We start from the raw sequence: 13,229 nt of genomic DNA, 5'->3' as shown, positions 1-13,229 counted from the left end.
CCGACCGAGGTTGGCCCGAGGTGGTTCTTAGCAGTGCTCTCGGGTCCGCTTCCCTCGGCCCGAAACGGCCGCAGCTGGGGGCGGAGCGGGGCGGGGAGAGAGGGGCGGGGACTTGGCGGAGGCCGGCGCCCCGCCTCCTTCGCCCTCTCCGCTGGCGTGACGTGCTACCTCGCCCCTCTCACGCCGGCTCTGCGCTGGGGTCTCTCCGCTTAGTTACCGCGTCCTAGCGCTGGTCCCGGAAGTGGGCTCGCCCCCCCGCGGTTTCTGCTCCTGCGCGGCGACGGTCGCCACGGTGGCGGCCACTGCATCTCCTACCACCTCCGCGGCCCTGGGCGTGGTATCAGCGGGCCCTGGGACTATGACGGGCCAGGGCCAGTCGGCGTCAGGGTCGTCGGCGTGGAGCACGATATTCCGCCACGTCCGGTACGAGAACCTGGTGGCGGGCGTGAGCGGCGGGGTCCTGTCCAACCTCGCGCTGCACCCGCTGGACCTCGTGAAGATCCGCTTCGCGGGTAAGAGACCACTCGGACCCTGGGCTCCTTCTCCTTGCTGGTACCCCGAACTGGGTGATAAGCAAAAGGAGGCCTTGCTTTCCCCTGCCCCTTGCATACTGCGAGGCGAGCGTTGAAGCAAATGCTGCTTATCCGGCCTCACCTGGAACTAGATTTGAGGAAGGGGAGCCTGGGAAAGGGATCCGGCCGGCCTCGTCCCAGTTCCCCAAGTCTAAGGGATGGAGAACAGGGATAGAAAAGTCTGAGAAAAGTTCAAATTGGCGTAGGATGGGGGACTCAACGCCGTATTTGTAAAGTGAGAAAGGGATTGGCACATTTTAGGGTTTAGCCCTCGCATGTGCTAATCATTCACCAACCGTTGGAGGTACTTTGAAATCTTACGGTAGCCACGTGTTTGGCAGCTGAGCTGAGAAAAAGTGCTTGGGCTACGGCGTAATCCTCAGCGGGTGGCTGGGAATAGGTTTGGGTTAGGATTCTCTTGAAGTCTTGTTTTTTGGTGTTTATAGTGTGGTACAAAGTCCTATGAAGGAATAGATAGCTAGAATCCAAATGCTATTTTTTTTAAATTTACGTTTATTGAATTAAGTGCAGGGAGTTAAGTGAAATTTACAAAGCACCTTAGAAGTTAAACTCAACAGTAAATTCCGGAAAAGATAGTTTCGAAGAAGGTCTTGATAACTTTACTGGGAAACTATTTTCTGGCATTTGGTTTTCTTACTACAAGTTCTGCCTTGAGAATTAGATGTGCAGAAGTGGTTCATCTTCAAGAGTCAGAATGATTCTATCCGCCTAAAATATATTGTTCTCTTAATATTTGTAGACTGCTGTATAGGATACAGAGGTACCTAAACAAAGTTCTTATCCTCAAGGGACTTACAGTCTAATTGTAGGCTTGAGTGTTAGTCACATAAAAAATAATTCTAAGACAACATAAAATCGAGGGCAAAATCCAAATATCAAAATATGAGTAGAGACAGACTATCAGGAGAATTATAGATTGCTGACAGCCATATGTATCTGTATCTGTAAGATTCCATTAGATCTTGAGGTTTCCCACAGAAGGACTGATATTTTGACAGCTGGAAAGGAGTCAAGAAGCTATTCTACAGAGGAAAATCAGTGAAAATTATGGAGTATACTTCCTAGAAGAAAACCCAGAAAGGCATATAATTTCCAATGTTTTGTCTAGGAGAAAAGGTGACAGTTGGGATGATCACTGAGGAATAGTGTTGGCTTGGTGAGTTTAAGACTGTGCTATGAAGCAGATTATGCCTGAAGAAAGGAAATTCTTGGTACCTGAGAAGATTGGTCATCTTGATGAAATGGGGAAGAGTCTTAGGAAACCAGTGTGGCCAGGGTAGTAGGTAAGATGATTGAGACTGGATGGGAGGACAAAATTAAAGATCTAGGAATCAAAGTAGGACTTTGTAATGATAAAGTGTGGCTGTGAAATCGTGATAGAAAAGAGGAAAATGTAGGAAGATGAATAACTGAAATCAAAATAGTTGATTGGCCATCAGCATTAATGCTGTAGTTTTTATGCTTCATAAAACTTACGCCCTTGTAATGAAATTTTAATTACCTAGTGACAGGGGTATTAGTCTTGAATGTCCCATTAAACCAAACCTGGAATATTTCGATGAGTTCAGGTGCAAATTGGAACTCAGAAGTGTCCAGAGTGGTAGAAAGATTAGAAATCACTTGTGAGAAATGACTGAAGAACTAGTTTGGCTGCAGGTGGGTGGAGGGCAGGGACAGGTATTTGAAGAGCTGCCATGTGTGAAAGGGATTTATCTTATTATGAGTTCATCTAAAGACCAGGTAGAGGTTGAGTGGAAATGACAGGCAAGCAGATTGTGGCCTGCCCCAAGTGGGGGTGCTCAGAAATGAAACTGGTGATATCTGGAAGTGGTTCAGGGCTAGAATACAGTAGATAGAAGATACTCTTGGTTGAGTGGAAAGGTCTTGAGGACCCTTCTAACTTTAAGATACAATTTTAAATCATCCAAGAATGATGAGAGAGAGGGGTGCCTGGCGGGCTCAGCTGGAGGAGGGTGCGACTCGATCTTGGGGTCATAAGTTCAAGCCCCATGTGGGATGTAGAGATTATTTAAATAAAACTTAAAAAAAGACTGATGAGAGAGAGAATGCATGCCCCAATGAAGAATGAGGTATAAAAACAGTAAGTTTCTAAAATAACCTGAAAGCCTAATAATCCATAAGTTAATCGAGGAACCAAAATGTAAAATCAAGTAACAAGAATATCATATAGTCCAGTTTTGTATATATAGGGTAATATTGCACGACCCTGTAGCTTAAAGAAACTAATACTTAATGCTTGCTGTGTGCCATACATGATTTTAAGGGCTGTATATGTATTAATTCATTTAGCCCTTTGTAATTTTTATAGTTAGGTTCTATTATCTTTCCCATTCTGTGGATGAGATAACCACAGAGTAATCAGGTAATGATGCAGGGTCACACATTAAGTGTTGGAGTGGAGGGCGCTGCAAAGGAAATTTAGTGGCCAGCGAAGAAAGAGGAAAATCAGGAGAGTGTGGTGTAAAAATAGCCCAAAGAAGAGTGTTTAGGAGGTAGACAGTCTTAGGTGCTGCTGAATGGTTGGTGAGAAAGAGGATTCCCAAAGTTCACTTTAGGGGCTTTGGAGCACTTGCAGTAATGGGTGGAGGCCCAAATCACAGGGCAGTGGACAGTTCATACTATCACACCATTGTCCTACTTTCTAGCCTAATTTCCTACCATCCCTTCCCTCCATCAACTGTACACTTTTCACCAAAGCCCTAATGTTCTCCCAGACGGTGCCAGGCACTGGGATGCTTGCAGGTTATCTACACCAACTATTGCACTTGTCTAGAGACAAACCTTTCTCTCCTTTCCCCAAAGACAAGTTTCTAATCAATCTTCAGGGCTCTACCCAAGCATTTCTCTCATGTTCCCTGTCACTCTACTGCATCTCCCCAGTTCCTTCTATACAGAACATTTTTTTGTGTTTCTTCTGTAATCCTATAGCACTTCATTCACCATAGTGCTTGTAACTTTGCAACGTGATTGTTCCTGTTTGGCCTTGAAGATTATGTCTTCCTCAGGGTCAGGGTTTGTGTCCTGCTTATGTTTAGATTCCCCCTTTGCCTGGCAATAATAAGGCATCAATAGTTTTTCAATTTTTTAATAAATTGATAGGTGTACAAATGAATATTTTTCAGATTTAAAGATTTGATCCTAACTATATAGTGGAGACAAGATTATAGTATCAGGGAAGTATAGGGTATAGAATGTTGTTGCCTGTTACTGAGATACTTAATACTCTACTTTTATAATTAAGTGACCTGTCAAAACAATAAAGAAATCATTGATTCATACCCATGAAAAGCAAAGATGGTGTTTCTGTGGTTTTGTTTTTTACCTCAAGAGAGAAATTGTGTTGTGAGCTTATTATTGAAAGGAAAATGGAAAGGTACTTAGAAGAAATTTATGAGGAGAATAAGAGATGTGAAATTCAAATTCTGATGTTTATCAGAAAGATTATGAAATAAACACAGCAAAATATTTCTTGGGAGCCAGTCCCTCTATTACTTGCTTTTAAACTTGGTATCTTGTATAAACTTGACAGCAACCTGTGAGGTAAGTCATATTTATCCCCATTTTATAAATGAGGATGCTAAAGCTCAGAAAGATTAAGATCATGTAGCTAATTAGGGAAATTAGATATCAAACCCAGGTCTTCTGACAAAACCTCATGTACTTTAATCTCATTTCATGGTGTAACATTGTTAGGTTAATGATGAAAGAAATTGACTTTTCTCCCTTTCCCTGGCAATGGCAAACAGTGATTCTTTGCCAGGCTGCGTTTTGTGGTGGAGTAGTGACAAAGGGGACAATGAACTGGGCATGCTTTTATATGGCCAGAGGACTGTAATTTGCATAAACTAGAGGGCAGTTTCAGTATGTACTTACAACCTTTGACCCATATTAATTCCCATTCTAGTAGTTAATTCTAAGGATATAGGAATTTGAATGTTGTACAGAATATTCTCTAGAAACCTTTTAATAATAGCAAAAAAAAAAATGAGAACAACTCAAAGGAGAGAAAGGTTTGTCTCTAGACAAGTGCAATAGCTGGTGTAGATAACCTGCAAGCATCCCAGTGCCTGGCACCGTCTGGGAGAACATTAGGGCTTTGGTGAAAAGTGTACAGTTGATGGAGGGAAGGGATGGTAGGAAATTAGGCTAGAAAGTAGGACAATGGTGTGATAGTATGAACTGTCCACTGCCCTGTCAAGTAGGGGAATGATTGTACAAATGATGGGATATCTATGAGAGGGAAAACCATCATACCATTTTTAAAAATCTTTTGATAGTCTATTTAATTACAAATAACAAGTTTATAATAACAGGAATTCTCACAATATACTCTTGAGTGAAGAAAAAAGCAGTATACAAAACTATATGTAGTAAAATTCCAATTTTTAAAAATCTAGATTATAAATTTGACATTATTTCATTCCATTTCCCCATAGGAAACAGAAGGCACATTCAAAATAAGATAATTAAGGGCGTGGCGGGGGGGGAGGTTGCTTAACAGGACTGTTTACAAAGATACGAGATTATAGCAAAACTAGTATAAAAGTATAAAAAGGAATACTGCAGTATTCTGGAGCTAGAAACCGTTTGGGCTGTTGCCACCTGAAGGGCCAAATGTCAAGGGGGAGAAGGTCACTGAGAGAGGGCCACCTTGAGAGGAGCTGCGACTGGCAGTAGAAAAGTGCAGCCCACCTAAGGCAACCCCATAGGAAGGGAGGTAAAAGAGTAAATACCTGCATCCACTCTCTTCCATCCCTCTGATCTCTTGTCAGGCCTCCCCACTAGCCCAACTCAACTAGAAACTAGAAGACAAGGTCAGGCTGCTAGGCAGAACGTGGTAGAGAGGGATGGACAATGGATCTGGAAAAGAAACAATATTCAGGATATAATAATTGAGCAAATATATATTGAGCACCTACAGTGTACAAAGCACTAAGGTAGGAGTAGAAATATTGCATCGAAGAAGTAGTAGTCTGCCCTCACAGAGCATCTTCCTACTGGGCAGCCAGAATAATTGAACAATAATGATTGCAATGAAGAGTGTTTTTATTATGGTAGGGAAAGTATGGTATGCCATGGGTGCAAAGAAACTTGAGCTCATCTAGGGGATAGGAAAAGGATCACCAAGGGAAATTATTAAACAGACCTGAAAGAGGAATCAAAGTTAGCTGTGTAAAGGAGTTAGGTGACTGAGAAGACAAGAGTGTTCATGGCAGACAGAATAGCCTGTGTAAAAGCTTTAAGGTTCAGAGACTGTAAGAACTGAAAGCTGTTGAAGATTCTAGCAATATGCATCAGATATTTTAAAGAGAAATTAATAAAGAGTAAATAATTCCAAAAAATAAAGAGAAATATTTTTCTCTATCTAAAAAGGGTTTTCTTCTGAATTTATCTCCGTACTAGGACTATGTGATGTCTGTGTTTATATGTGATTCAGAGCTAGAACTTTCCTCTCACCTAATTTTGTGCCTTTACTGCAGTGAGTGATGGATTGGAACTGAGACCAAAATATAAAGGAATTGTGCATTGCTTGACTACCATTTGGAAACTTGATGGACTACGGGGACTTTACCAAGGAGTAACCCCAAATGTGTGGGGTGCAGGTTTATCCTGGGGACTCTACTTTTTCTTGTGAGTAGATCTGGGAGATTTTACAGTATTAAATAAAAGGAGTTTTTGTTTTCAGTGATCTGTACATTTTAGTTGATGAAGCAGGATGAGTCATTTCATCAGTTTCTCTGAATAGGAAGGGTCAGAAAGAGCAAAAGGCTTATTACTTTCCTTCTCTCTCAGCTATTATCAGAGGCATTTGGTCTGCAAGAAAGTTCTAAATAGGAAGAAGGTGAAGGATGAGTTGGAGAAACACTCTTACAGAAGCCACCTCTGTGAGGTGAATTCGGGAAGATGCCTTATCAAAGTACTCCTGATTCGTAAGGAAGTTGGAAAGCCGAAGAGGACATGTCTTGGGGTCCTCATAAGAACACATACAATGGGAGCCCCCTCTTGGGAACAGAAAGTAAAAGCCAGTGCGCGGCTAAGAGCTTGAGGCACATCCCTTCTTGCCTCCTATTTGACCTGCTCCATCGTCTTCCTAGCTCGTTCATTTCCTTCCTCCTTCCCCTGTCAGGTATGGTCACCGTGTGAAATAGCTGTGATTCTGTGAGCAGTGAAGAAGCCGTAGAAAGTGCCTGTGACAGGCGCACTCAGCTTACTGACTGTGCAAGAGCGTGGGAACAGAGCACTGCATTGCAGGAGCGCTTGCTGCCTCTGATATTTGAACCTGAATCCAGGATTGGGGAAGCTTGTCTTTGTTTTAATAGATGGCATTTTTAGGAGAACATCAGGACCTGGTCTATTGTGTTGTATATTTTACTTTATCTGCCATAATTCTATGGCGGTATCCAAACCACAGTCTTCTTGGCAGTGGGGAGGAGCAGAGGGAGAGAGAGAATCTTAAGCAGGTTCCCCACCCAGCGCAGAGCCTGGTGTGTGGTTCGATCTCACAACGCTGAGATCATGACCTGAGCCAAAGTCAAGAGTTGGAAGCTTAACCGACTGAGCCACCCAGGGCCCGGCAAACCACAATCTTAAAATATTTTTTAAGTGAATGCAAAACAGATTCAACCTCAAAATTGTTTAAAAATGTATTTTTCTTCTTTTTGGTTCTGAAACACACTTGGATGGGTGAAACTATAGGTATAAAATTGATTCTATTATGAATTTTAAGTTGTGTAGGTTCTCTAAAGAGAGTTTCTAAGGACATGGTCTATGAATGTAAGGTTTATGTGATGAGAATTTCTTTAAAAAGTGTACTTGTCTCATGTTAGAATAGTATTGGTAAAGTTTGGAAGGATTTATGTAGCTGAACTCTTCTTCCAAGAGGAAAATGGAAATTGGAGTTAGAGAGAATAGGCTGATCTGACTCCTCCGCTGAGAAACATTGAGTGGCTCTCAGTTTTCTGCCAGATAAAGCCCACGTGTCAGTCTGCCACTCAAGTGTGTCTCGGTTTTCTCTGTCTTCCCCTGCCGCCCTTATTATAACCTTGGCTCATGCTCACCTGTTTCCCCATTGAAACTGTACCTGTCTCCACGCCCCACCAGTGCCGCCTCCTACACAAGCCTTCTGTGAGCTCAGCCATAGTTTCTCTAGCTCTTATGACACCATCTCTGTTGTCTTTGTTATGATTACTTGTGTGCTGCCTCTGGTCCTTGTTAATCCACTAAGAAGGACCCACTGAGTGTTTTATCTAGCAGAATTGCCAACCACAGTACCTGAACATGGTGCTCAGCACTTCTTTGTTAGGGGCCCCCTTTTGTCCTTCTGCCTTGTCTGCCCCATTGCGGCACCACTGCTACAGCCCTCCCCCTCCTAGTTTTCCTGTTGTCGCTGTTAATTGGTTAAGTATGTGATTAAAATATTTTGCATATGTAGTGGTAGCCGTATACATTTCGGGGGCGGGATGGGTAAACTCTTAGAGTAAACCATTTCCAGCAAATCCATTCTTGGTTGCCTTATGCATTGACTTTTACTTCTGGGGTACTGCTGTTAAGTTACACACATTTTAAAACAGACTTTACTGCTCTATGACACCTATTCAAATATTTATCAAACTGCTTATGTTTAATTCTCTTAGTTACAATGCCATCAAATCATATAAGACAGAAGGAAGAGCAGAACGTTTAGAGGCAACAGAGTACCTCGTCTCCGCTGCCGAAGCTGGTAAGGCAGTGTGTGAAATCTAAAACAGCAACTACCAACTTGATTTTCACTTTTGTATTTTGTTTGCTTTTTTCCCCCCATTGAACAATAGAGTTTAAGTATGCTTATGTAACCAGTTATCACATGGAATTTCTTAGAAAGCAACTATTCTTACTGGTTACTCTGGACAGATTTCAAGAATTCTAGTTATCACAAAGAAAGTAAAATTTAAAAACGTTATGAATTCTTGATAGTTTAAGATGATTTGGTATGGTGTTTTCTTCAATTAAAGTATAATTTCAGTTTTCAAATTAGACAGTTTAGTAGCCTTGTTTAATTGTCTCATGTATGTATAATATTCTGAAGAGAAAAGCAGAACAGGACCCATAAATCTTTATAACTCATACTTTGACACTTTGTTTACTGATAGTTCTTGTCTTAAAAAACCTACTCATTTTTGAATACCTAGCTGCTAGCACAGACCTGAATCACAATGGGACTTAGTAAATGTTTGTTGAATAAAAGACTACTTAGGAAACTCAGCAAATGAGAAACTTAACCAGGTGAAATTCTTCATATACAAAATTGTCACTTTCTGTAAAGAATGTAAAATATTATTTATCGTAGTTCTTTAAGATGTGTTAGCTACTTTGAATGGATTTGAGGAGGATTGTGGTAAAGTTGGGGTGGATACATATATAGGCACATGTAGAAATTATTGAGGTGTTGGATTCCTGATCCTTTTCCCCTCATATCCAACCCCTCTGGGTTATACTTTGTCCTACTCCTAAATATTTATATCTTATCAGAGTCCGCTTCCTAGGACTCCCATCTGTTCTCTACACCAAACCATACTGTTTAGGAGCCAGGACATCTTTGCTGTCTTCACACCTCAAAGGGAAAGTGTTTCACATTTCCATTTCCCTTTTAATTTACCTCCCACTAACTGAGTGAGGAACTTTTTATGACCACCAAAAACTATGGCTACCCTTTAACTCTCAGACTTCCTCAGAGATTATATCTTACTGTTTCAGGTACAACCCCTGGGCAACCCATTGTTTATATTAAAGGACTGTTCTTAATCTGGATTGTCATAAGTGACAAAGTACCTGTATGCTGAGTAATCTTATTTAAATTTGATTTTAGGAGCCATGACCCTCTGCATTACAAACCCATTATGGGTAACCAAAACTCGCCTTATGTTACAGTACAATGGTGTTGTTAACTCCTCACAACGACAATATAAAGGAATGTTTGATACACTTCTGAAAATATATAAGTATGAAGGTGTGCGTGGATTGTATAAGGTAATGAATTATCAATATTTCTTGAATAACTGACCATTGTAACTTCCCTTGACTCTGTTGTCTGAGTTCTGAATGACCTCTAGTCGGTCCTCAAAAGAAGCCAGACTCAGGCAAGAAACAATTTAATGAAAACCGAAGTTCTAGTTTATAAACAGAAATTGTGCTTTAATCTGTTTATCCTAATTACCATAAGGTACATCATCGTGACACTGGTGGGTGTGAGAAGGCCTGTCTAAAATTTTGTACAGTAACCATTTGTCTAAGTCACACATCGAGGCCACCCATTCCTTACTCCTGTCCCTGGAAACTGTGGTCCTTTGGGAACTGGCTTAGTTTTTGTTTTTTGTTTTTTTAATTGTTCCCTTTTAGGGATTTATTCCTGGGCTGTTTGGAACATCACATGGTGCCCTTCAATTTATGGCATATGAATTGTTGAAGTTGAAATACAACCAGCATATCAACAGATTACCAGAAGCCCAGTTGGTAAGATGGCTCTTTATAAAAAAAAAGGATATCATTTACGTTTATGAGCATTTAATAGATGGAAATTTTGTTATGTTTACTTTGGTAATATTGCTATGATGACAACTGCCACTAATTTAATTTACAGTTAAATATTTTATAGGCAAATGACACGTGTTAAAAATAGAACCCCTTATTTGCTAGAGCTTGTATTAAATGGGGAAACCATATTTTTCACTCTCAGATCCATTTAAACGCTTTCCTATATAATGTTTACTTTTATATTTGTAGAGGAATCCCGTCTAAAGAAAAATAAATGTTTTGTTTTGTCATTTTAGAGCACAATAGAATATATATCTGTTGCAGCACTCTCCAAAATATTTGCTGTGGCAGCCACGTACCCGTATCAGGTCGTGAGAGCCCGTCTTCAGGATCAGCACATGTTTTACAAGGGCGTGCTGGACGTGATCACAAAGACGTGGAGGTGAGAGCATGCGGTGTCTCAAAACGGCTCTCAGGAGCTGCCCTGCATGCCTTAAAGTATCCAGTTGCTATTAGTTGGGTAGCAAAGGCCACTGTGCTGTGGGGATAACATGGCTGGTGGCCCCTGCTTTTCTGTTTCCCATTGACTACCTATAGAACCACAGACTTAATCTCTGAGGCTTGATTCCTTCATTTGTAAAATCAGAAAATCTAGGCTGACAAGGTTGTTAAAAAAATCAAGTGAGATTAGGGCTCCTGGGTGGCTCGGTCGGTTAAGCATCCAACTCTTGATTTTGGCTCAGGTGATGATCTCAGGGTTGTGAGATCGAGCCCTGTGTCAGGCACTGCACTGGGCGTGGAGCCTGCTTACAGTTCTCTCTCTCCCTCTCTCTCCTCCCCACCCCACCCACCCCCACCTGCTCACACTCTCTTTCAAAAAAAAAACTGTGCTTCAGCAAATTAATATACCAAAATTTAGGTGTCAAAAGATAGTTGAATGGCATTGAATATAGGAAGTCATAAAAACCCTAGTTTAATACAATTAAACTGCTACTTGCACAATAACTTGCAAACAGTTGTCTCCATATAGGGAAGAGATGCTCGCTCTTTAGCCTGTGGAGAAACTGTTATAGGTAGACATCCCCATATTTTTCTGTAATTCTGAAAGGCCAGAGCAGAATATTTAGGATGTTTACATTGAGTTCAGTTCAGTAAATATTTATTGAGAACCCAAGTGATAAGTTCAAAGGCCATATTTCCATTCTAGGTATTAAGGAAATAAAGTTTTGTTTTTGTATGTGCTAGATTTAGTGTCGCCCTCGCATTTATATATGCTATAAGGTTTTTAATGCGTACATCAGTTAATCAGTTAATGCTCCTGTATGCTTGTACGTTTAGAGACATTTGAAAGATGGTAGTCATCATAGCACTTTTCAGTTTTGGAGTGCCTCTGCCCTCTCTTCCTGAGTCAGTCACAGAAGGAATGGAAGCCCCTACAAATAGCTCGTAAACTACATTACTTTAGCATGTCGAAAACATGGACTTAAAGCACAGGGAGGCTTGAATGCTGATTTCATGCCCTATGCCAATTAAGCTTCTGTATCGTCAGGTTAGCTATGTAGGAAATTAAGCATATATCTATTTTTCCCTCTAAAGGAAAGAAGGCATCGGTGGATTTTACAAAGGAATTGCCCCCAATTTGATTAGAGTGACTCCAGCCTGCTGTATCACTTTTGTGGTATATGAGAATGTCTCACATTTTCTACTTGACCTTAGAGAAAAAAAAAAAGTAAGCTAGAAGAAGATAATTCCAGTACATCTGCTTAAGGGAGCAACTGTTCCTTTCTTTGTGTTTGAGATGTAAACCTCGGAAGAAGACTGCACAGCAACGTGGTTCACAATGGAAATTGGTCTGTAATCATTAGAAGTCAGAGAACTGCTAAGACTTTGCAATGTTTTTCTGCTTTTTGCCTTCCCCGTACGTATGGGACTTGGCTACCTCTGCCAGAAATGGCTCCCATCAACACAGTAGTAAAACTGACATCAAGCGGAGAGTTTCACAGATTTCTGTATTTCACCGTTCACGTAGAAGCTGATTACAGTATTTGCTTAAATGGATTAGATAAATGTGCTTCTTTTTCTGAACTCATTTGCCTGGATTGGCTTTAAAATCAGTCTCTGTGCAATAGAAAGAAAATGGCTTCTGAAAAGAATTATCATTGCTGTTTCAAGGGTAAATTAAACTTTAAGGATTTGCTGGGAAAAGTACTGCTTAAATCCAGACCATTTTTGAATTGGGAAATTTTGGTAAGAAAAAAAAAAAAAAACGCTGTCAGTGTGCTTTAGTTTTAATTCAATTGGAATGTGCTAACTAGGGAAATTTGAGAAGTTATATACTTCTCTTAATTTGAGAAATATCTGGTATTTGTTGTCATTCTGTCATTAATTTTTTTCTCCAGGGGCTCTTCCATAATTTAAAATGTAATTGTGGATCCAGTTATTATATTTTTTGACATAGGTACTTAGTTTCTCTTAAACTTAGAAAATCTGAATTAGGATCCAGCTTTGTCAGCCCTTACTTAGCATATTTGGCTATAAATCACTAATTGGCTGTAGATCACTAGTAGATCACCTCATACAGATACTGGAAGGATTGGAATGTGTTTGTTGAGAAAGTGTGTGAAAATAAGAAACTAACTTCCTACTTCAGCTATCGGATATATGGGTTCAGATCCCAAATAAATGATTAATCTCCATTGGTTGTTCATATTCAGGTTTAAATACAAATTACATTGACAGCCATTATTGATTTTACTTCTTTAAGCCATTGTAAATATCTATAAAAGCTTGCCCCCAAAAGGATGCCAGAATAATATTTTTATTTATCATAAACCTTTATGAATGCTGTTGCACTTCCATCTATTTGTTGTAAATAAAACATTGTGGTTTTCAAAGCCATATTTTAATGGTTCTTTGAAAATAGGTCTATTTTTTATATTTTGAAAATGGCATTGTTTTAAAAATATGAAACAGTAAGTATCTAATTGTATTTAATCTCTTGTAACATGCACAGGAATACTTTATAAATTAAATGAGATGTATTTTTTCATACTTCTGGATTTACTATAATTAATATGAAATTACTGCTTGGAGTTTTAGAGGTAG

The 13,229-nt window shown here is 40.1% G+C and overlaps 1 protein-coding gene across 1 annotated transcript; it reads left to right on the top strand.

Annotated features, from left to right (window-relative positions):
* The first annotated feature begins 167 nt into the window (after positions 1-167).
* Positions 168-12,883, top strand: SLC25A32 (solute carrier family 25 member 32). Its single transcript, XM_021688293.1, has 7 exons — positions 168-512; positions 6,095-6,245; positions 8,249-8,334; positions 9,460-9,620; positions 9,990-10,103; positions 10,421-10,566; positions 11,721-12,883. Exons 1-7 carry the CDS (start codon positions 359-361, stop codon positions 11,860-11,862), a joined length of 954 nt encoding a protein of 317 aa, XP_021543968.1. The 5' UTR covers positions 168-358; the 3' UTR covers positions 11,863-12,883.
* The last annotated feature ends 346 nt before the right edge of the window (positions 12,884-13,229 follow it).

Source organism: Neomonachus schauinslandi, chromosome 4 (assembly GCF_002201575.2).
Source record: "Neomonachus schauinslandi chromosome 4, ASM220157v2, whole genome shotgun sequence".
NCBI lineage: Eukaryota > Metazoa > Chordata > Mammalia > Carnivora > Phocidae > Neomonachus > Neomonachus schauinslandi.
The sequence above is the reverse complement of the archived record's forward strand: the minus strand, read 5'-3'. Positions and strand labels throughout refer to the sequence as shown.